Here is a 20,995-nt window from a genome sequence, read left to right as displayed (position 1 = left end):
GTGTAGATAAAACATTAAAGAACTATGTTGAGAAACATTATGAAATTGATTGGAGCATGAAATAAGAACTTTTCTGTTTACAATATTTGTTCATGTCTTTAAAACCACTTTGTGTTATATTCTTGTGATATCTTCTGTTCAGCCTAGGCCATTCAGCCCTCCATTGACTGCTAACTCAAGTCCACCTCCAGCAGCTCCTTTGGCACGTGCAGAGAGCATTTCTTCTATATCCTCTTCTGCTTCCCTCAGTGCAGCAAACACACCTACAGTTGGTAAGTTTAATTAACCATTTTATCTTACTGGAGAAATAGGATAACTCAGCCACTAGGCTGCACCTGCTGCAAGAAACATTTATTGGAGTTAGTTCTTTCATATGCAAGTCCAGGTACTTAAGCATTCTTTGCAATGTCTGCTTCTAAATGACACTGAGACACAGGAAAGTAGATTAAATGAGATTAGACCATAGACCCAGTTATGGCATGTTCTTTAGGGAAATATTATACACAATTAACATTCCATGAATTCTTATTTGGTATGCCATGCATCTTATTTGGTATGCTATTTTTGTATAGCCATCAAGTACAACACGTTATCATATATTTGTTCAGAAGATGTTATTGTATAGGTGCAGAAATACTTAGGGATACTTAAAAATTCCAATGAATACAAATGTTCACAGAACTGAGTTCTTTTATGTTCTAATGCTTATTTTTCTGCAAGTTAGTTAAGAATATAAGCTAAGCAGTAAAAGCAAAACAAACAATTAAACAAAGATCAAGAGGGAAAGGAAAGTCTTCATGTGTTGTCACTAATTTAGAAGGTTTTCTCTTGTTTTTAAAGCAAGGTGCTTCAGTTTGATATTTGATTATCATAAATCAAAAGGAGACATTGGGGCTTTTTTAGTTAATTGGGGGTTTTTGTTAGTTTGGGAAGGGCAGGGCTTACGACATTTTAACTTATTTATTTAGCAGTATTGAACTATTTAACTTCTGAACACAGTTACACCTTTAGACACAAGTTAAATCAAGTTGTCAGGTTATCATTTAGTTATCTGCAAATGTTACTGATGCCAAGGATTCCTCACTCAGGCTCAGCAGCTCTGAAGAGCATCTGTGCAGCACCTAGTGGGAGTTCTGCAGTGGAGTCATTTCCACCCTGTGCAGAAGCAAGGCTACTAAGTTCTGCCCAACCTTAGCTCTTACAGTTCAGTATCCACCAGTTTCACAAATGCTGAGAAGCATCGCAGAAACACAACTAATATTTTGGTTGCCAGAGTCTATCCAGGCTCACGTTCTCAGGTCTGAGCTCTGGTGTCAAGGAACCAAAAATTGGTGGCAAGAGCATCAATATCCCCCAGCTCTGGGGAGATATATATGTGTGTTGTTGGAAACAGTGGCAGAGTGAAATCATGAGGTGAGGCAGGAGGTAAGGAGGTGTGTGCTGACAGTGAAGCTTGATCTGGTTATTATTCTGGCCTAGGAAAATAGGTAAGGCCAGTTCCATCTGCACTGACTGTATGAATTAAATAGTCCTGGGAAAATGGGAAGAGCAGTACAAAAAGCTGAAGTACTTTGGGGCATGAGACTATAGCTTGCAATACATTCTGTATTCTTTTAACTTTTGCGCAATCCAGTGTTCCCCTTACCCCATTTGTTCTGAATAATGGAGAATTGACTCTGATTATCTTCTTCCAAGTTGAACTTTAAGGCATGTGTAATTTAGTGCTTCTTTTATGCTTTTGCTTAAATTTAATTTGCAAAATATTTTTAATATTAATTTTTAGCATCTATTTTTGCTGGAATTTTTTTTTTCTTGCAATGTTTTGTTTCATTTAACTGTAATAGACAATGGTCTTTTGATTCGAAATCTTCCTGCAATTGAAAAGCTTTGTGAGACACTGCCAGGTATTGTACTCAAAGCACATTTACGTCTTAACTAATCTTCCTAATATACTACATCTAATAAAATTGTATTTCTTTTTGAAACAAGTTTCTCCAGATATTTCTGGTATCTGGCACATACAAGTTGCTTGACATCTCAAGTACGTAACAAGTTGTATGTTGCTGAAATGACCAAAACGTGATGTAAACACTTTTATATAATGCTGTCCTCTGTCTATCCAATTTCCTGTTCCATAAACAAGGTGAAACTTGGCCCTGGTTCTTCAGTTTATCATTACTACTTTTTTTCAAGTAAAGTGAATATATTTTTACTTTGACAATCCTAATTCTCCTAACACATGTTAGGAGAATGTTTCTATATTTACATACAATATGGATCTTAGAAGAGACATAATAAAGACTGTACTTTTTCAAATAAATTTTATTTTCATGACAGCTCTTTTGCCAGTATTAAAACTGTCTGGATCTTTGTTCCTAAACTGAACTAAAACCATTTTATCAGCTTATTCAGCTGTCCTTTTTATGACCAATGATGGAGTCTTTTGTTCTGCAGTTTTGGTCTGCACTTTGAAGGTGTCAATGCAACCGTTTGCATGGTTATGTTACTAGTTCTTGTGTCAGCACAGCTCAGGAGCTAGTAGTGGTGATCAGGCTGAGACAGGTAGCAGGGCATTTAAGCCAGGTTTGTCATCAATACCAAAGGTGATAGACCTGGAGCCTTGATTAGGGCTGCAGTCTGAGATGAAGTTAGGATACCTTCATGCATCTCTGTCACTTCCCTTCTGTCTGAGACCTCACAACAGGTGTAGAAAACCCTGAAGCTGAATGTTGCTGCATTGAATTATACTCTCAGCAGCAAGGCAACAAAACTGTTGACTTTCAAAACTGCTGACCTTCAGCATCAGAACAAGCAGTTATGTTTGTATCATATGATAAAATGACAGAATCATGAAGGATGGGAAAAGACTGCCAAGATCATCAAGTCCAGTCATTGAACGATCACCACCTTGTCAATTAAACAAAAGCACTAAGCACTCCAGTCATTTCTTGAACACTTCCAGGGATCATGACTCCACCACCTGCCTGGTAGCCTATGCTAAATGAATAAATTCTTGCTGTTGTCCAGCCTGGATCTCCCCTGGCACAGCTTGAGGCCATTTTGACTTCTCCTGTTGCTGATTACGTGGGAGAAGAGGCTGTCCCCTACCTTGCTACACCCTCTTTCAGGCAGTTGTAGAGAGTGGTAAGGCCTCCCCTTATCACTCCTTTTGTCCAGGGAAAATGTACTGAGCTCCTTTAGCTATTTCTCATATGACTTACTCTCCAGACACTTGCCTTGCTCCATTCCCCTTCTCTGGATGTGCTCCAGCACCAAAATGTCTTCCTTGAATTGAGGGGCCCAAAACTGGACACAGTACTCAAGGTGTGGCCTCACCAGTGCTGAGTACAGGGGGACAATCCCTGCCCTGCTCCTGCTGGCCACAGCATTGCTGGCACAGGCCAGGATGCCATTGGCCTTCTTGGCCACCTGGGCACTGCTGGCTCATGTTCAGCTGCTGTCACCAGCACCCCCAGGGCCTTTTCCTGTGGCAGCTTTGCAGCCACTCTGCCCCAGCCTGTGGCACTGCCTGGGCTTGCTGTGACCCAAGGGCAGGACCCAGCGCTGGGCCTTGTTGAACGAATAGTAATTTATTTATTTTTCAGTTTATTGGTTTCTAAGAGAATGCATAGATTTTTGAGTCAAAAGGTGATGAACAGTGGGAGCAGAGTAAAGAAGAGAGAAGTGATCTTATTTGTTGTTCCCCAAATAGGTCTCAGAGAAATATATATACATACATATTTGCTTTGATGTTCCCTGAAAAAAAGTTAAAAGCATGTTATTTTTTCTAATACATTTTACTTTTCAGTCAAGCAAACAGTGTTTGTCTTTTACCAATATGAATATAAAGAATACGTTTGCATTAGTCTGCATAATTTTTGAAATATTGCTATAAAAATGTACATAAGGCCATTCCATTAAGTTAAAGATTTAAAATAATTGATATACCTGTATACAAGGTAATCCCTTTGCTCCACAATTGTTTGTTGTTCCTTAGTGAATTGGCAGAAAAAGACATCAAAACAGCTCAGCAACTCTAGTGGCACATTCATTGAAGGTACACTTTGGTTTTACTGAAGAATAATTCTGGAGTTCAATATTTCACCAAACAGAATTTCAAGTAATTGACAATTCATAATTTTATTGTATATTTTCCTCTTGAAATAATGGTTTCTGGATTCCTGAGACTATTGAGAATCACAGCTTTTTATTGGTAGTTTTCAGGGACAGAAAAAACTTCAGAATCTTGATCCATGTATTGTCTGAAAGAATAAAGAAAAACAACCTACTGAAAAAAAAAATCAGTGGTTTTTAGCCAGAATCATACTAATTAGTTCGTTTAAGAATTTTTGATTTTCAACACTTTTGACTAGATCTTTTGGATCTAACGAGGCCTAAGTGTTGCACAAATGTTTTTATGGCACTGAGAAGCACTCTGAACATTTTACTACCTTATGTGAGAAATTGTAATGGAGAGAGAGGTCTGAGGTAGCAGAATTAGACTAGCTCCTGTCTTTGACTGTCTTCTGTCACTGCTTCATTCACTTATCTCTTAATTTAAGGTCTAATATGAGATATTAGGTGCTCTGTGAAGAGCAAGGCCCCAACTTTCTTTTTACTTCTGAAAGAGCTCGGAAAGGACAGGCACTTAGAGTAAATAGGTTTAATTTGCCATGGGCAATATTATATAGAAGCATTTTGTCTCTTCTTTGTGGTATGAAAGAGAAATTTTTCAATTTGCTTATGAAAAGATAAAGACTGTGCCTCCTTTGTGATAGGTAATACTATGTGATACAGACCATTTTTTCATGGTACAAAAAATATAAGATGCTATCTACTACAGTACTGCACTAAGAAAAAAAGAAGAAACTTCCAGTATTGTATTTCATATTCCATACAAATGTAGATGATTTGTGAAAAATGAAATCCCATGACAACCTGTTTCATCAACTGTATATGCGCATTTCAAAAAGCCTTCAAATGAGGTCTTGGTTGATATAGCTCTATATTGGAATTGTGTTGTGTTGGCACAAGCAACAAGTGAAGGCTTCTCCAACAATTTGTGCTTGTGAATTGCAGTGTTTGTTGGCTGAAAATGTTAAAAGAATGTTAAACTGTTCACTTATGTGGGGTAATATTGATGAATTTGCATGTAAGTTCATTTTTACTGTAAGAGAATTCTTGGTATTTCTGTGACCATTTTATCATGCATTTTTCCATATAAAAAAGCATACAGTAGGGATCTTTATTTTAAAGCATTCTGTTCAGTTTGCTTTGGGTCTGTTGACTTCACCCCCACCAATAGCCATTTTAATGCAGTGTTCCTCTATCTCCTTTCTGTCTGTTTACATAATGTCATACCAATAGTCATACCTATGTTCTTATGCTGCTAAGCAGCATTTTGGTGGTACTATTGTACTGTGCTATGTTTATCTATTTCTACACACTTTACAAGTAATACCTCTGTTGAGACTGTGATGTTGGTGTAAATTCTTGTGAAAATTACAGATGTAGTCAACCATTCTGAAATCTACTAAGCTTTTTGAAAATTAAATTTATACACTGTATGTATTCTAGGTGTTTCACGTGGTCCCAGCCCCGTCAGCCTTGGAAACCAGGACACCTTGCCTGTTGCAGTAGCTCTTACTGAATCTGTTAACGCCTACTTTAAAGGAGCAGATCCCACAAAGTTAGTTAAATAGTGAATTGTGTTGAATGTATTGAGTTACAATGAGAAAAGACTGGGGGAGGGGAATGAGAAGGGGAATTAAAAGGGTTTTTTTTTCTCTGGGTATGAATGGGGCTTATTGCTCTGTAATGGCCTGCATCCTGCCAGGAGTTCATATATACCTGCTTTACACAAATGTGCTCAGTGACAGCACAGAGAATGACAAGGATTTTTATCATTGTCAGGTAGGTATTACATGTAATTTTGTGCAGCTGAAAGCACTTCCTTCCCTGTGACATCCATTGCTGTGCTACTTAGGCCTTGCCTAGGCAGAGCCATATTGCCATGTTTTCAAAGCTTGAAAAATATCCAAGACTACTGTATGCTTAAGCAGTTAAATTTTTTTATTTCTTATTTCATCTTACTTCCAAGCTGAAAGTGGCAGTACTAGTCACATTGGCCTCATTTGAGATTGATTTTCTGTTTTAAATTCAGTTCATAAGATCATGAAATTACAGTGGTTGCTTTAAAATTAGGCAGTTAATGAGTTGCAATGAAGCTGATTTTTTATTCTTTTCTAGATGTATTGTGAAGATTACTGGTGATATGACAATATCATTCCCAAGTGGGATTATTAAAGTATTCACCAGCAACCCATCTCCTGCTGTGCTCTGCTTCAGGGTGAAAAACACGAGCAAACTAGAGCAGATTCTTCCAAATGCACAACTTGTATACAGGTTTTGTATTTTTTAACATAATTGTAAGCTACATAATTTGTAGAATTGTTGTGTATGTAAATCAGAATTCTTTGCAGTCTGGTTGATTGAATTACATGTAATTTAATTTTCTGAATTAATCTTGTTCAGCTTAGTTCTCTCTCTCTCCACTGCCACTATTAAAAATCTCAGTGACTACTGGACTTAAAATTTGTGCTGAGTATAACAGGAGCCATAAAAAATAATTTGTAAATGTGTCTGTGTTTTCATATGTATTTAATAAATAATTTCTTTACACAGTAGTAATAATGGTAAAACTTAATTATGAAATAGTAGGCTTAAATGGAAAACAAATAGTAGGAGATTCATGTCATCTCATTTGCCATCTACTAGTGTGTTTTAAAGCTGAATCATTAAATTAATCAGATTCTTAACTGTCTCTCAGATGTGTAGCAGCATGCTTGGAAGAATTTGTAGAAAAAAACGTTGCTGATAAAGTAGAATAATTGTTGAAATTGCACTTGGAGATATTGATTCCTAAAAAATAGAAAAGCTGGAATTTTTTTAGCAGAAAACCACTTAAATTGAGTAGTTGCTGTTTCATTTATTGGAGAAATTACTTCAACACTAAGCTAAATGTTTTTTAATGCTGTACTTTTTTAATTACTAAAATAATAAACCATATGCACGTATTCTTTTGTATTTAATTTCCTTTTGTTAGTTCATACTTAATGTAATGAATAATTCATACAAAATTAAATTTAATCACTGTTTGACATGACAGTTTATAACTGAAATGTTATCAGAGATGTATCTGACAAAGTGAATTATACTGAAAAAGCATATTTTGCCAAAAAAGGTTAAAATGTCTGGTATTCTTGAATGACTGGTGTAATATTTCACCCCTAATTAGTGATCTTTCTTTGCAGTGATCAGTCACAAAGTGACTCCAGTACTAAAGACTTCTGGATGAACATGCAAGCTATAACTGTCTACCTCAAGAAATTATCAGAGCAGAATCCATCTGCATCCTATTACAATGTGGATGTTCTAAAGTATCAGGTAAACACTTTTATCCTTTTGAAAATTTTAATATATATATTTTTATATATACATATATAGTAAATATAGTATATATATACTCATATATATATACTCAGAAATTTAAAGAATTATTATTTGTCTGCCAGCATGGAGGTGAACTGTCATCCCTCATCTCTACTTAAAATGCATAGACTCTGCCCATGCTTAGCACATTATGTTTCTTGTCATTCCCTAAGATACAGGGCTTGTTTCAGCTTACTAATGCTTCAGGTCAATCCTACAAGCAAGCTTCGAACACTGCTTTTTTTGATATTTTTCAGCAAAGTCAAATTCTCCTTTAAAAAATTTGATGGGAACTTCTTATCATTTGTAGTACTGTCTTTGATTTTGCAATTGCCTACACTTTGGATGCTGTCACTGATAAATTTTAATGCATGGCTCTGATTTGCAGTTGTAAGAGAGTCAGTTTAGATTAGATATTAAGATAAAAGTCTTTACTCAGCGGGTGGTGAGTCACTGGCACAAGTTGCCCAGAGACATTTTGTATTCCCCATCTATCCCTGGCAGTATTCAAGGCCAAACTGGGTACGGCTATGAGCAGCCTTATCTAGTGAAAGTTGTCTGTGCCCATGATGAGGGTGGGTTGGAACTGTATGATCTTTAAGGTCTCTCCCAACCCAAACCATTCTGTGATTCTATCTGAGAAGTATGACATTCTGATTTCCCACAATGAGAAATAGAACAGTAGTCAGAATAGATTTACTGAGTGTGAGTCAGGCTTGACCAAGCTGACAAACTGCTGTGGTGACATGACTTCCTCTGTGGATGAGGGCAGAGCAGTAGATAGATATTGTCTGCTCAGCCTTCAGGATGCCCTTCCACGCCACCTACTGCAGAATCCGTATAGAGAAGCTGGTGAAGAACAGGCTGGATGAACTGACACTGAGGTGAACTGACCCCCAGGGGGTATATTGATTTTACAGTTTAATAACTTCATTCATGATCAGAATGATGGGATGGAGTGTATGAATCCTTGGCAAGTTTGCTGATGATACCAAATGGGGATGGCCCTCGGGATAAAGCAGAGGATTATTTTCCCCTCCTCAGGGGGCTCAACAGGCTTCAGAAATGCGCTGAGAGGAACCTCATGAAGTTCAACAAGAAGCACACTTGGGGAAACCAAGTGGAAATTATCATGGCAGAAAAGGACCTGAGGGTTCTGTGGGTGACCATGTTGAACATGAGCCAAAACAATTCGCTGCTCATGTGCAAAGGCAGCAGATGTTCTCCTGGATGGTCTCCTGAGCTGCATTAGGCTAGGTATTGCTAGTGAGTGAAGGGAGGGGATCCTTCCACTCAACACTGGAAACACCACACCTGGGGTGCTGTGTTCAGTTCTGGGTTCATTGCTAATGAGACTGGATAGAGTTCAGCAAAGGGCAACTAAGATGATGGTGGGACTGGAGTATCTGTCCCATGAAGAAAACCTAAGAGTGTTGGGACTCCTGAGCCTGGAAAAGGGAAAATTCAGGGAAATCTCACCAATTATGTATAAATACCTGAGAGAGGGCACAGAGAGGACAGAGTTAAGCTGTTTTCACTGGTGCCCAGTGTCAGAATCAGAGACAATGGATACATGCTGGATCACAGGAAATTCCCTCTGAACAGCCAGCACCGCTATTTTTCTTGTGACAGTGGCTGAGCACTGGGTACAGGTTGCCTTGAGGGGTAGTGGAGTCTCCATTCTTAGAAGTGTTCAGAAGTTGTCCGGAGCTTAGGCAGCCTGCTAGAGGTGGCCCTACGTGAGCTGTAGGACTGAACCAGGCAGCCTCCAGGAGGTCTCTGTCAACTTCTGCCATTTGGTGCATCAGTGAGATGATGTTATTAAAATATATTCAAGATATATTCACCTCAAAGGGAGAACAGAGATTTTCTAGGCCTGCCTTGAAATGTTTGAACATCTGAGACAACTGTCTGCACAACAAAAAAACCCTGAAAATTACCCTGAAAACTACTCTGAAAAAACCCTGAAAATAGTGCAGCTGTTCATACCTGTTTCCAAATCTGCTTAGTGTGGTTTAAAATCCTGACATACTGAACCTGCAAAAAGCATGTTAGGCACACAAATTTCTTGAGAAAGGTGGGAGGAAAAAACATTTGGTTTGCTGAAATGAGTACGGTGTATTCTTGTAAAAATGAGGCATTGGCACGTGGAAACCCCGACAAATAAAAACAGTTTTGGGCAGACAAAAAAAGGCAAGAGTGCGCATCACGACATAGGAGGTTCCTCCAACAGATTGAGAAGGTGGTTGAGATGCATCAGCACAGTAGAATGAGCTCAGCTACAGAAGCAGCATTCAGCCCTCCTGCAGCAGGAAAATAATGCTTTGAAGAGGTAAGAACTATTCTGCTGGCTGCCTGCCCCACAATGACAGGTATTGATTGTTCTCTGGTGCTGCCTGGTTGGGCAGCTGAATTGGCACAGCACACAACTGCTAAGGAAGAAGTCATTTTGCTGTAAGCATGCATCTTGCATAAGGCAGAACACAACAAAAACAAACCTTACAAAAAGTTATAAAAGAGCAGGAAGGAGCCACATAGGCCAGAGGGAGTTCAAACCTTTTCTTCAAGTATTTTAATTTAAAATTAAAATAACAGGAATTCCTTTAGGCAACAGTCTTCCAAATTCTGTGATTAAGAGGTCAATTGTTCTCTTGATATTTTGTCAGCACTGAGACTTCTCTTAATTACCATCATCCCCTAATTCTGCCCAAAAGGTGGATATCTTAATTGTTTTCAATGATTTATTCTTTTACAGGTATCTTCAAATGGCATACAGTCCACTCCACTGAATCTTGCAACTTACTGGAAATGTGATGCTAGCACTACTGATGTGAGAGTGGATTATAAATACAATCCAGAGTCTATGAATGTGCCTAGTATGCTGTCTAATGTCCAAGTTGTGGTACCAGTAGATGGAGGAGTAATAAACATGCAGTCACTTCCACCTGCAAAATGGTAATGTTAATTCTTTTCAGTATTTTTTCAGATACATTTCAGTGCATTCTTTAGTGTCATAGCCTGAAAAATTTCACTGGAAGAAATAGCAAAATGTGTAGTATCAAACGTCTAGGTATTTTGTGGTCTAAAACAGAGAACACGTGCCTCCATTTCACATAAACTGAGTGAGTACCCATCCCAACTGTGTAATAATACAAGCCTTTATGAATTTTCCAATGTTTGCTTTCTTTTGTCTGATAGACAATTTTAATACAGTAATTCGAAGTGGTTAAAAAATATTTTCTCTCTGTGTGTAACGATGTATTCTTATAAGGGGATTATATAGAAAAAGTAGCAGAAAGACAGGTTTTTTAAAACTTTCCTGATAGTTCTAACATAAAAATTAACTTCTAATGGAAATAGAAGTTTAAAACAAATCTGAGTAACTGAGGAGCTCTCCATAAGCCAGGTAGCACTATCTCGCAATTTAAGTGTCATGCAGATTATTAGACAAGCAGCTACCTGCCACCACCTTCTGAGCCTGCATTTACAGTAGCACTTCAAAGTGAGACATAAGTAGTAGGAAATTATGTTACAAGTTTGTGGAAACAATCGGATGGTAGTGAGACTAGACAGAGTAGTACAGCCCTGGAGCAAATGTGAGCAGAATTTAATCACTGTGCCTGTGCAGCATGTACATACTTGTCCAGCTGTAACATAAATCCTGGACTGTTTATTCCCAAAATGGTCTTTTTAATGTGAAGAGGGCAAAGAACACCAAGTTAAAGCACATTAGGCTTTGTTAACCTTATTTCTTATAGATCAGTTTACCTTACAGAGCAAGGTTTAAAAGAAAAATAAACATGATGCAATTATTTGGGTGGATTCTGATGTTTCTGGAGGCAATACAGTTACAGGTGTTTATTGGACAATGTAGTAATAGAGTATAGTTTTAAGTGGAAAAAATTCCTTACAGGATTGAATCCTTCTTGACCTGGTATTTTAAGGAAACAGTACTTCTAACCAAATTGTAAGCTTGTTTTGAGCAAGAACATGTTTAGTATCCTATCTGAACCACACTAATACACTGTGGTGAAGCTAGTCGCCCTGCCTAAGCTTCTTCCACAAACCCACTGTAATGAAGCTGGAGTGAAAGCAGGAACACACATCCAGAACACGCAGTGTTACCTGGGAAGGCTTAGGGATAGTTGCATTAGCAAATTCATGTAGGCAACTTTCAAGACCCAGAATTTTGAACCTGGCAAGCTGACCAAAGGAAAAAAATTCAGTTATGGCCCAGGCAGGTATAGTATTTGTTCCATCTAGTGGATTGGGTGGTGGGGTTTTGGTCTTTTTTTTAGGAAAAAAGGTCTCTATAGCTTGACTTCCTATGAGTAAATGCTACCATATGTGCTACTTATCTGAGCATTTCAGTCCTGCTACATCAGTGGCAAGAGGAATTTCAAACCTATCAGCACTTCATGCTGCTCACAGCTTTAAGTTGTTGACTTTCCTTTAATGCAACTGCTAGAAACTCCTCCAGGAGTTAAAATGCCCTGTCAGCTCTTGGTACCCTTTCTGCCCTTTACAGTGTCTGAAGTTAGCTTGAACAGAATGTTACTGATGCCAGTTAGTTTTACTAGAATGGAAATGGAATAAAATTCATGCTCTCAGGACTCTCACTTAGGAGAGAACAGTCAACATTGCTCCCCATTCTATCTTCATCATGAAGCATCAAGGCATAGCTTCCAGACTGCTTCCAGAGTAACTTACCCTTTAAGACTGCAGAGGGGTTTGAATTTTGGAGGCATAGGTGTGGACACAGGACAGTGTTAAATGTGTAAAAAATTACTGTGTAAAATGTGTAATGGAGTGTGTTCTTCTGAGCTCACTGCTCTGGAGTGATGCAGATACACCCTTCTCTTTTCCTCTTTTCCTCCTGTAGTTTTCCACAGACTTACCTTAAAATATGCAAATATTTTTATGGGCTTCCATTTAGAGATGTTTGTAATATACCAGTGTAAATCAAGGGAAATAAAGTTCTAAACCCAGTAGTTTGTAACTAACCTACCATTCTCTTACAGGAATGCAGACCAGATGAAAGCATGTTGGAAAATATCTAGCATTTCAGAGAAGTCTGAGAATGGAGGCAAGTTGAACTCTTTTGTTTTGCTTTCTTGTACAGACAATTTTTATCAGTAAACAGGTGATTATTTTAGCCTCTATGCTCTCTTCATTCCTTTTTACACATTTTCTTATGCTGTAACCTGTTTACTAGTTCACCTTCTTTTCAATTAATTGCCTCCTGAGAGATTCTGTTATGAGTGAGATGTCAAAATATAAATTTAATTATTAGCTATATAAGGGACAATAATGAAGTACCCTGAAAACAGTTAATAGTTCTAAAATACAGTTTAGATAGGATAGGAAATTTTTGCGTTCATGCAATTTGGAAGTGAGCAGCTACTCAAATGAAAATAAGTTTAATATCTGTGTCTTTCCACACATAGATAATTAAAATACATTAGAAGGAGGTAAGTGGAAGAACTGGGGGTAAAAAAAAAAATCCAAAAGTCCTGAGTTTAGATATATTATTCTTGACCAACATTTTGAGTCTTGGTTTTGACCATAATGACTCCAGGAAAAGACTTAATCTATGCACATCTGCTCAGAGTGGTAATTTATACAATATTGCATAAGGTACCAATAGTTGTCCTCTGCCCAGTGCCATTCTCTGAGCTGTAGTTGATGTCACAACCCCTGCAGTCTCTGCAGGTGCAGTATTTTTGTGAAGTAGTACAACAGCTAAAACATCTTGTCCTCAAAGCCTCTGTGGAGAAATGAACTGCTAATGTAAAGGAAAGGCCTTTAGTCCTGTTAAGAATTTAGTAAAGAGGATTGTGAAATCACAGATTTGCCTGTAAATGTGACTGGTTTCATATAGAAACCACAAGCATGGAAGGAGAAGACAACTTCTATTCCTGCAAAGGCTCCAAAGTTGTGGTTATCATTGAAAGAAAATCAGAGAGAATTTTACTGAACACAGGTGATTACTCTAGTCTAGTGTACTTTGTCTTTCACTAACCTCACAGTTCTTTGCCATTTGTCTTCACTACATTGGATTAGCCCTATTCCTTTTCTTTTCCCCTTCTCTTTTCTGAACTTTGTGACTTCTTTTAAAAGGAAAAAATCATATGGAAACACAAATGCAGCCAATGAAGAGGAATTTTACACCTGCAGAACAGCACAGAATTGACTGCTAGTGATCCAGTTTGCATCTTATATGTTGACAGCAGAGTTGCACATATCCCACTGCTTCTGCTGTATTCCTTCTTTTCCCACCATCTTTTCCTCCCCTTTTCTTTGAGTTTAAACATGTATAGTACTCCCAGTTCAGGAGGAAGCAATATTGTGCTGATCTTGCACTTACAGAAGCAAAGGGAGCAGTTGGACAAACACTGTCAATGTCAGGACAAGTGTATTCAAGTCTTTTCTCCTGGTGGACAGCATGATAAAATTTAAGGAGGCTTTTTATGGTCCCACACATTACGTGATCTGTCAGCTGGAGAGAGATAAAACACAGAACACGCTGTCAAAGCACTTGAATATATGAGTTTCCATAGCTGGAGTAGAAAGAATCTCCAGTTTTCTGAATAAGGCAGACCTACTGAAGAAATTAAATTGATCTTAAGCTAAATTTATGAAGAACAAGCTACTGTGTGAAACAATATCTTTTAGTTCCTGCTTTTAGCTCAGTACCATTTCTGTTACTAACTTTCCTTGTAATTTAGCAGTTCTTATTGATAGGAATAGCAAGCTGTTTTAAAGTAAAATTATTCCATTAATTTTATTTAAATCTCATTTTCCCAGCACACTTTGCAAGAGCAAGAAAAGACCTGGTTTAAAACTAAAAAGTAGTAGCAATGAGGGGATTTTAAAAATGCCTTTCATTGCCTACAGAAATGTATTTAAATCTATTATTGCTTTATAGTACTATCAAAGTGATACCACTTCACCACTGTCTCTGAAAAAATCAACTGAAATTTGTGAGAAGTATTTAATCAGACCTTGTCTTTATTGGAAACGTAGTAATTTCTTTCCTCTGGGTGCATTACTGTAGAACTGCATTTCTTCCAATGTTTTTGTTTATGTACTTTCATCCAGATTGATCAAGACAACTCTTAAATGTTCTGCTAGTGAAAGGCATATAGTATCTCCTATCTATCAATCAGATACTATCTACCACAAGATAGATGGTAGTAAGTACTTAGAGACCAGCAAGTATAAATTATTATAGGGAGCAATCAGATTAGTAAGTGATTACCAGGCTGATACCCACATTTTGGATAATCTTGCAGACTGTTGGATAAAACAGATTTGTACTCTTACCTCTTTTGAAAGTGTATATAGGACTGCCACTGGGAATAGATGTCAGAGGTCACCATATTAGTTTCACTTCTTACTACTAAAAATTTGGAGAGATCCTTTTGTTTTTGCAAAACAATCAGCTTCTCAGTTTTGTTGTTTTTATAGGTTCTGGATCCCTCAGGGCAAAATTTGAGCTCTCAGGAGGACCCAGTAAACCAGCAACACTTGCAGTGCAATTCATCAGTGAAGGAAGCACCCTTTCAGGAGCAGATGTGGAACTCGTAGGCACTGGCTATCGGCTTTCCCTTCTTAAGAAGAGATTTGCCACTGGTAAGACACTGACATGCTTATATATTCAAATCAATGTTATATATTCTCTAGTGTTAAATTCTAAAATATGAAACTGTTTAATGAGTGATGTATAAATAGTTACTCTTTATTGAAACACTTCGGACAAGTCAGTTTGTTTTTCCACAGTTATTCAGACTGCTCCAAGGAAAATATTGACTGCAAAAAATTTACCTTTGTTTTTCAGGACGGTATATGGCAGACTGTTGATGTACCTGTGAAAGTCATTTGATCAGGAGTGCAAGAAACACTTGTGACGATAGGAACTCTGCCCTCTCCATTTTTCAAACACTATTTTAACATGCATTAATTTTTAAAAATATTGACTTACTTTGAGGCTAAACTACAGAAAGTAAATGCACTTTTAAGAGTCATTTTGAAAACCTTTTATTACTTTACAATAGCACTGAAGTTAACTTCAACACTGTCTGTAAATGATCAACTGCAATAGTTGGGAAAATTTGTTGAAAAATTAGTAACTTTATATAGATGAAGTCAAAATAGTAATCCACAGTTGTAATGGAGGTATGAAATTTTATGTTGTACTGTAAACAATAAACCTAAAATATAGGGGATCTAGTAAGAAATATTTGAGCTTTTCAGAAGTAATACTCATTTTTCAGATTCTTTAATTACCAGCTTTTAATTGACAGTTTATAAAGATAGAGGCTATGTCTTGTGTAGTTCTTCTTTCCATTCATACCACAAGAACAGCTGAGTTAGAGGTGTATAAAAATAACTTGATGCCCATGTATCATATATTATTAAAATGTAAGTTGTTTCATATAGGGTTTTTTTTAACTAAGTGCAATGTGTTACAAATTGCAAAACACAGCAGAGATTTACTTCTGCAGTTAGTAAAATTTTTTGGGCCTTGTTATTGTTTGAGTTAATGCAGTAGATTTAATTTATTTTTATATTAATTGCATAACTTTTGTGCCTTTTAAAAATGCCTGTGCCTATCCAATTTGATATTCATGTGCCTCACTTCCTTTTTCAAAGTTTGGCTCTTCATCAAGAAAGCATGGCGTTTGTATTATGCACAGAACTTTATAAAAATTCCTTTTACTGCAATTTATTTAGAAGGCAGGTTTGCAAAAACTGTAGTTTGTTTTAAAAGAAATTTAAAACACTGAATTATTTCCTCAATGAATAATTGCAATTAAATGTGGTTTTAGTAAAGGGAGCTGCATCATGCAGTACTCGGAAACTTTTTAATTAACTAATTTTAATGTCACCAAAGAGGAGAATCTGAAAAATCAGTGAGGATAGGAAAAACAAACTTCTAAAAGCAAACAGCATTACTCTTTGCTTTGCCTATAAGTCTTCAGACTTCGAGTGGTTTTGGGGATGTGTGATGTGAATGTACACATAGTACTTCAGGAGACATTGTAAAGAATATTTTATGGCTGCAGGATGACAAATCCTGTTGTGTGTTCATTTTTTTTTTTATAGCTACCAATTTTAATATTTGTATTGTAATCTAATCTGCTTGCTACAGCCTAAGCACAGGGAATTGACACATCAGTAACAATTTTTTAAGCAAGTCACTAATTTAGAAAATTTTCTATGTATTTGTATTACCAAGCTTTTTTTGTAATGTTGAAATGGTAAGCATTGGGGCAAAATAATTCAATAACCTGCATTTGGCAATTTCAAATGAACATTTAGCATACCAGTATGTATTTCAAATTCTCTATTGAAACAGTAAAACATGTTTGAGTTAATTCATGCAAAACCAGTAATGAATTGGTCTGCTGAAGCTTTACAAGAAATTATGCCTTTGTAGAAGCTGCATAAATTGTTGTGTACTCTAGACACTTTCGCCGGTGAGAGTTTCATTGTTAGTGCTAAGAACATAGTGTACTGTAGATTTGATTGGAAGAGTATATTTGGCTCCTATATTTTGCTAATTTTATTGATGATAAATTTGCAACTCATAAAATGGTGGTCTTTTTATTGGAATTTTAATTGTAACCTGTTTTACAATCAAACTGATTAACACAACAATATTTTATTAATGAAAACCCAAATCTATTATTGCTATTTTTAATCAAGTATTACATTAATTTCTAAGATAAATGAAGTAGTTAATGTTTCAGCACTTTTAAGCTAGCCTTCATTCTGGTGTTTTTCATACATTTGCTTTGGGTGCAGGTTACAATTTTGAAGCCATACAAGTTTATATAGACATTTTGTAAAGAAACTCAAAAGCAATGTAAAAAGTATGTGTAGCTATCTGATTTAAAATAAAAAAAACTTATGTAGCAAGCTGGTTCTTGCTTGTGTATACAGCAATATCCCTTGTAGCTGCCTCCTAAGAAAATTAATTTGTGAACACAACTCTAAAGGATCTGAATTTTTATGAATTGTTACTACATTAGACTGTAAATTAGAACATACAAGTTTATCTTTCAAAAATTGTAAATACTCTGAATTTTCATAAAATGTAAATTTTAAAAATTTGCACCCATAATAAACATGTAATATATAATTTAAATACTGATTTATATTGCCTGTACTTTTGCAGTAAAGTTCTTCTAAGCAATAAGGTAATAGAGAAAAACCATGCCTGCATTGAACATTTGAAAATATTCATTTTTAAGTGATAAAGGGTAGAGATCATTATGAACTCTTTTGTATATTTAAAATCATCACAGAGAAGGTGGATGGAAAGATGACTTCTCTAGAACATTTCATCTTTACTAAACTGTAATGTCTGAGATGTCTGTAGTGCCCTATGCCTTTACTAAATTGATTCACTTCACTAATAAATTAGATTAGGCAAAACTGGATATGTTTATGAGAAAAATCTTGACTCGTGGACATGAGCTGCTGTCTGTAAATAGTGCTGTCAAATGCTGTACATTGTCTTCGTTTATGAGCCTATATCTTGTTGTGTGTGCAGGAGAAGAATTAGTGACAAGATTAAAGTAATTCCTTCTGATTTCTAATGTTCACCAGTCAAAAAGAGTAGACAATTTAGTACTTCTCCAGCAGTCTGTATGATTTAGTCCTTCTAAGCTTTGAGCACAGAACAGAAGCTGAAACTGAACAAATGTTTTTGAATCTGTTTGGTTCCTACTAATCCCAAGGCCTGCAGAGGCTTAGTAAGTAATGACTTATTTAATTCACTTTCTCAGCTGGATATCACTGCAATAGAGGTACCATTCTTGTCATGCAGGAAAGCAATAGTCCAAGGGCTTGATTCTTATCTTCTGGCAGGCAGGAATGAAGAACACAAGTACTTAGTGGTCAGACTGGTCCATCTAACACACTAGTCTGGTCTTCACCGGCCAAACAACAGGCTAAGCCTTGGAGAGCTAATGTGCCATTTGCTTTCTGATCCTCCAGCACCTCATTTATTGGTTAGAAATGTAAAAAGGTGCTGCTCAGTTCTTCTACTATTCATTGAACTTAAAAGTGTAACAGATCTGACTGAGGCTGCTCTGGCACTTCTGTTAACATTTGACTTGTACCCACCTACTGGTCACAACTGCTGCAAACTGGATCTCTACTGTCCAAGCAGGTTTGTGATTATCTAAGTACACAATCAGGTAGTTTTTCAGGGAAACCTATCTCTAGCACTGCCAAATAACATTTATGTAGGGTATATGAAGGAGCTAAGATATTTGATTATGAACTGGAACAGCATGAGAGTTACAACTGTGGCAAGTTTTGCTATCTAACATAAAAACAAGATCTTGCATCATGGCAAAAAGTATTACATTTCAAGTCTTGTATGTTTGCAAAGCTTAAGATACACAGATGTTAAGATGCCTATCTTAAGTTTTGCAATTCATACATAATTGGTTTCCATTTCAGTTGTTATGAAAGGGAAATTATACTTAAGAGCGTGCAAGAAAAAAAATCAGGAATTCCTCCAAGCATAGCATAAGCTAAAAACAGTTCAAAGTACTAAAGCATCAGATAACACATCTACAGTTGAGTTGCCATTGATTGGACTGATTAAAAAGTCTCTCAAGTGAAAACATAATTTTTATCTTTGATTCTACATATTATTACACCAGTAAGTATTCTGCTCAGCTCACTTTGACCTCCATGTTTACTGACATGTTGATTTTTGGATTCTTCATTAGTTCATTCAATAACCAACATAAGGCATACAGTCTTAAAAGAAGAGGCCTCTTCTGGATTACTTACTGAACATTTAGAACTCTAATTCTGCATTTTCTGTAACTGCTTTTTTTCACTTCCTTTGGAATAAATTCTTTTTGTTTTTCAATCTGCGATGGCTACTTTATTAGTGTAACCTAAACTATCTTTGTTTGTCATTGTTCCAGCTGAATTTCTTTCTAACAATCTTGTTCTGTAACTTAGTTACTATTATTCAGGAGGTTTTTTAAAAAAGTTAATAATCATAAGCTGTAAATCATGCCAATTTCACTACTCTGATTATTCAACTTTTCCTTTTATCATGTCCTAATCTGTTTTCTTCAAGTTCTCAGCTCTTAAGTCATGTTTTCTACTCCAGAAAGTTAGCAGTGGTAATGTGTTCAGCAATGACTCAAATAATATTATATAATAAATGACTCCATCCTGGTTAAGGAAGCAGCCCATTTTTATAATAATTGTTGATTCTCCCCTCCAGATGTCCCTTCCTGCTTTGCTATTTGATAAGCTCTTTATAATATCCACAGGCTTCCCTTCTGTTTCCCACTCTTGTCATTGGTAGGTTATATGAACAGTCATCACTGAAATGAAACAGTCATAACAGAAATGTTAAGGCTGCCCCAATGTTAGTACCAAAGAATTGCATCCAGGTAAGATGCACTAATGCAGGGGTGGAAGAAAACCAAAGCCCAACTCAAAAGCTCAAAAACTGTTGTTCACCTTCCATCTCTGTTGAACTCTCTTTCTCTGGCGCCTTACAGGACCATGCATTTAGACAGAGAATCAAAGACAGAGAACAGACAGAATGATAAGCCCCTAAGCACCTGAACTGCATTCTTCAATGCAAGTTCCTCCTTCTCAGGTGAGAATCCCTTGGCCTGTGTGCATGAGTCCCTTCTCACTTGTGAGCACTAGGTTGACAGCACACTGCAAGCACTCGGGTACGTGAATGCAGGAGGACTGTTGCAGTCTATGATCTGCCATCTCTGCAGCTGACATCCCTCTGAAGTCTCACCAGTCTGTTCCCATGGGTGGGCCAAGTGCAGCCATGCCTTTTGCCCTGCTGAAATCACAGTTCCATGCTCTGAGTCATCTGATTGAAAACAGTAGATTGGATCCCTGCTTCTAGTGAGATGACAGAATAAATTTAGTTTTATTTGGGTACTAAAATGCAGAAGATTCCTCAATGTAAAAACTGCATCTTGTACATCTAGCACAAGAAACTCAGCCCTCAGACAACCACTATTAGTCTGGCATAATTTCTTTAGGTAGAATAGAGTAGCATAGAGCAAGCACTACACTCCCAGAAGAGAGAATAGGGAAATTACAGGGAAAAATTAATGTGGGCACAAGTGCTCCCTGCAGATTAAGGGAAGAATATGTATTTGCCACAACTTTCCAATAGAGGAGTTGAAAATTAAATGAAATTCATGATGATGGGCCATTAGAGTTACTTTATTGGCATTTTTGCAAGATACTTGAGAAGACTATCAAACTTCTCAAAATAGAAGTATTGTCTTTAATATGATGGGAAAACGTGGAGGATGTGTTCTCTGTCCACCTAGCTATGAGCTAGAACTTGTCACTACTGCACTCACCTAAGTACCAGCCTTTGCTTACAGGAAACAATAAGTTTCCCAGTGAGAAAAATATGGAACCTGTACCCCCATTTTCCTCAGCTATGACCTTTCCAGACTGTTTAAGGTGACTGCTTTTG

The 20,995-nt window shown here is 36.9% G+C and overlaps 1 protein-coding gene across 6 annotated transcripts in view; it reads left to right on the top strand.

Annotated features, from left to right (window-relative positions):
• The window catches only part of FCHO2 (FCH and mu domain containing endocytic adaptor 2), an 82,376-nt gene extending 62,986 nt beyond the window's left edge, over positions 1 to 19,390 (top strand). For all 6 annotated transcript variants that reach the window (XM_054517800.1, XM_054517802.1, XM_054517799.1 and 3 more), the window contains 8 exons: positions 143 to 272; positions 5,578 to 5,689; positions 6,250 to 6,405; positions 7,314 to 7,446; positions 10,247 to 10,446; positions 12,513 to 12,577; positions 14,962 to 15,126; positions 15,332 to 19,390. In XM_054517800.1, coding sequence (XP_054373775.1) covers positions 143 to 272; positions 5,578 to 5,689; positions 6,250 to 6,405; positions 7,314 to 7,446; positions 10,247 to 10,446; positions 12,513 to 12,577; positions 14,962 to 15,126; positions 15,332 to 15,354 — 984 coding nt within the window. In that variant the 3' untranslated portion in view covers positions 15,355 to 19,390. The remainder of the gene's footprint in view (positions 1 to 142; positions 273 to 5,577; positions 5,690 to 6,249; positions 6,406 to 7,313; positions 7,447 to 10,246; positions 10,447 to 12,512; positions 12,578 to 14,961; positions 15,127 to 15,331) is intronic.
• Positions 19,391 to 20,995: the final 1,605 nt, after the last annotated feature.

Source organism: Molothrus ater, chromosome Z (genome assembly GCF_012460135.2).
Source record: "Molothrus ater isolate BHLD 08-10-18 breed brown headed cowbird chromosome Z, BPBGC_Mater_1.1, whole genome shotgun sequence".
Lineage (NCBI taxonomy): Eukaryota > Metazoa > Chordata > Aves > Passeriformes > Icteridae > Molothrus > Molothrus ater.
This window is presented reverse-complemented; position numbering and strand designations above follow the sequence as displayed.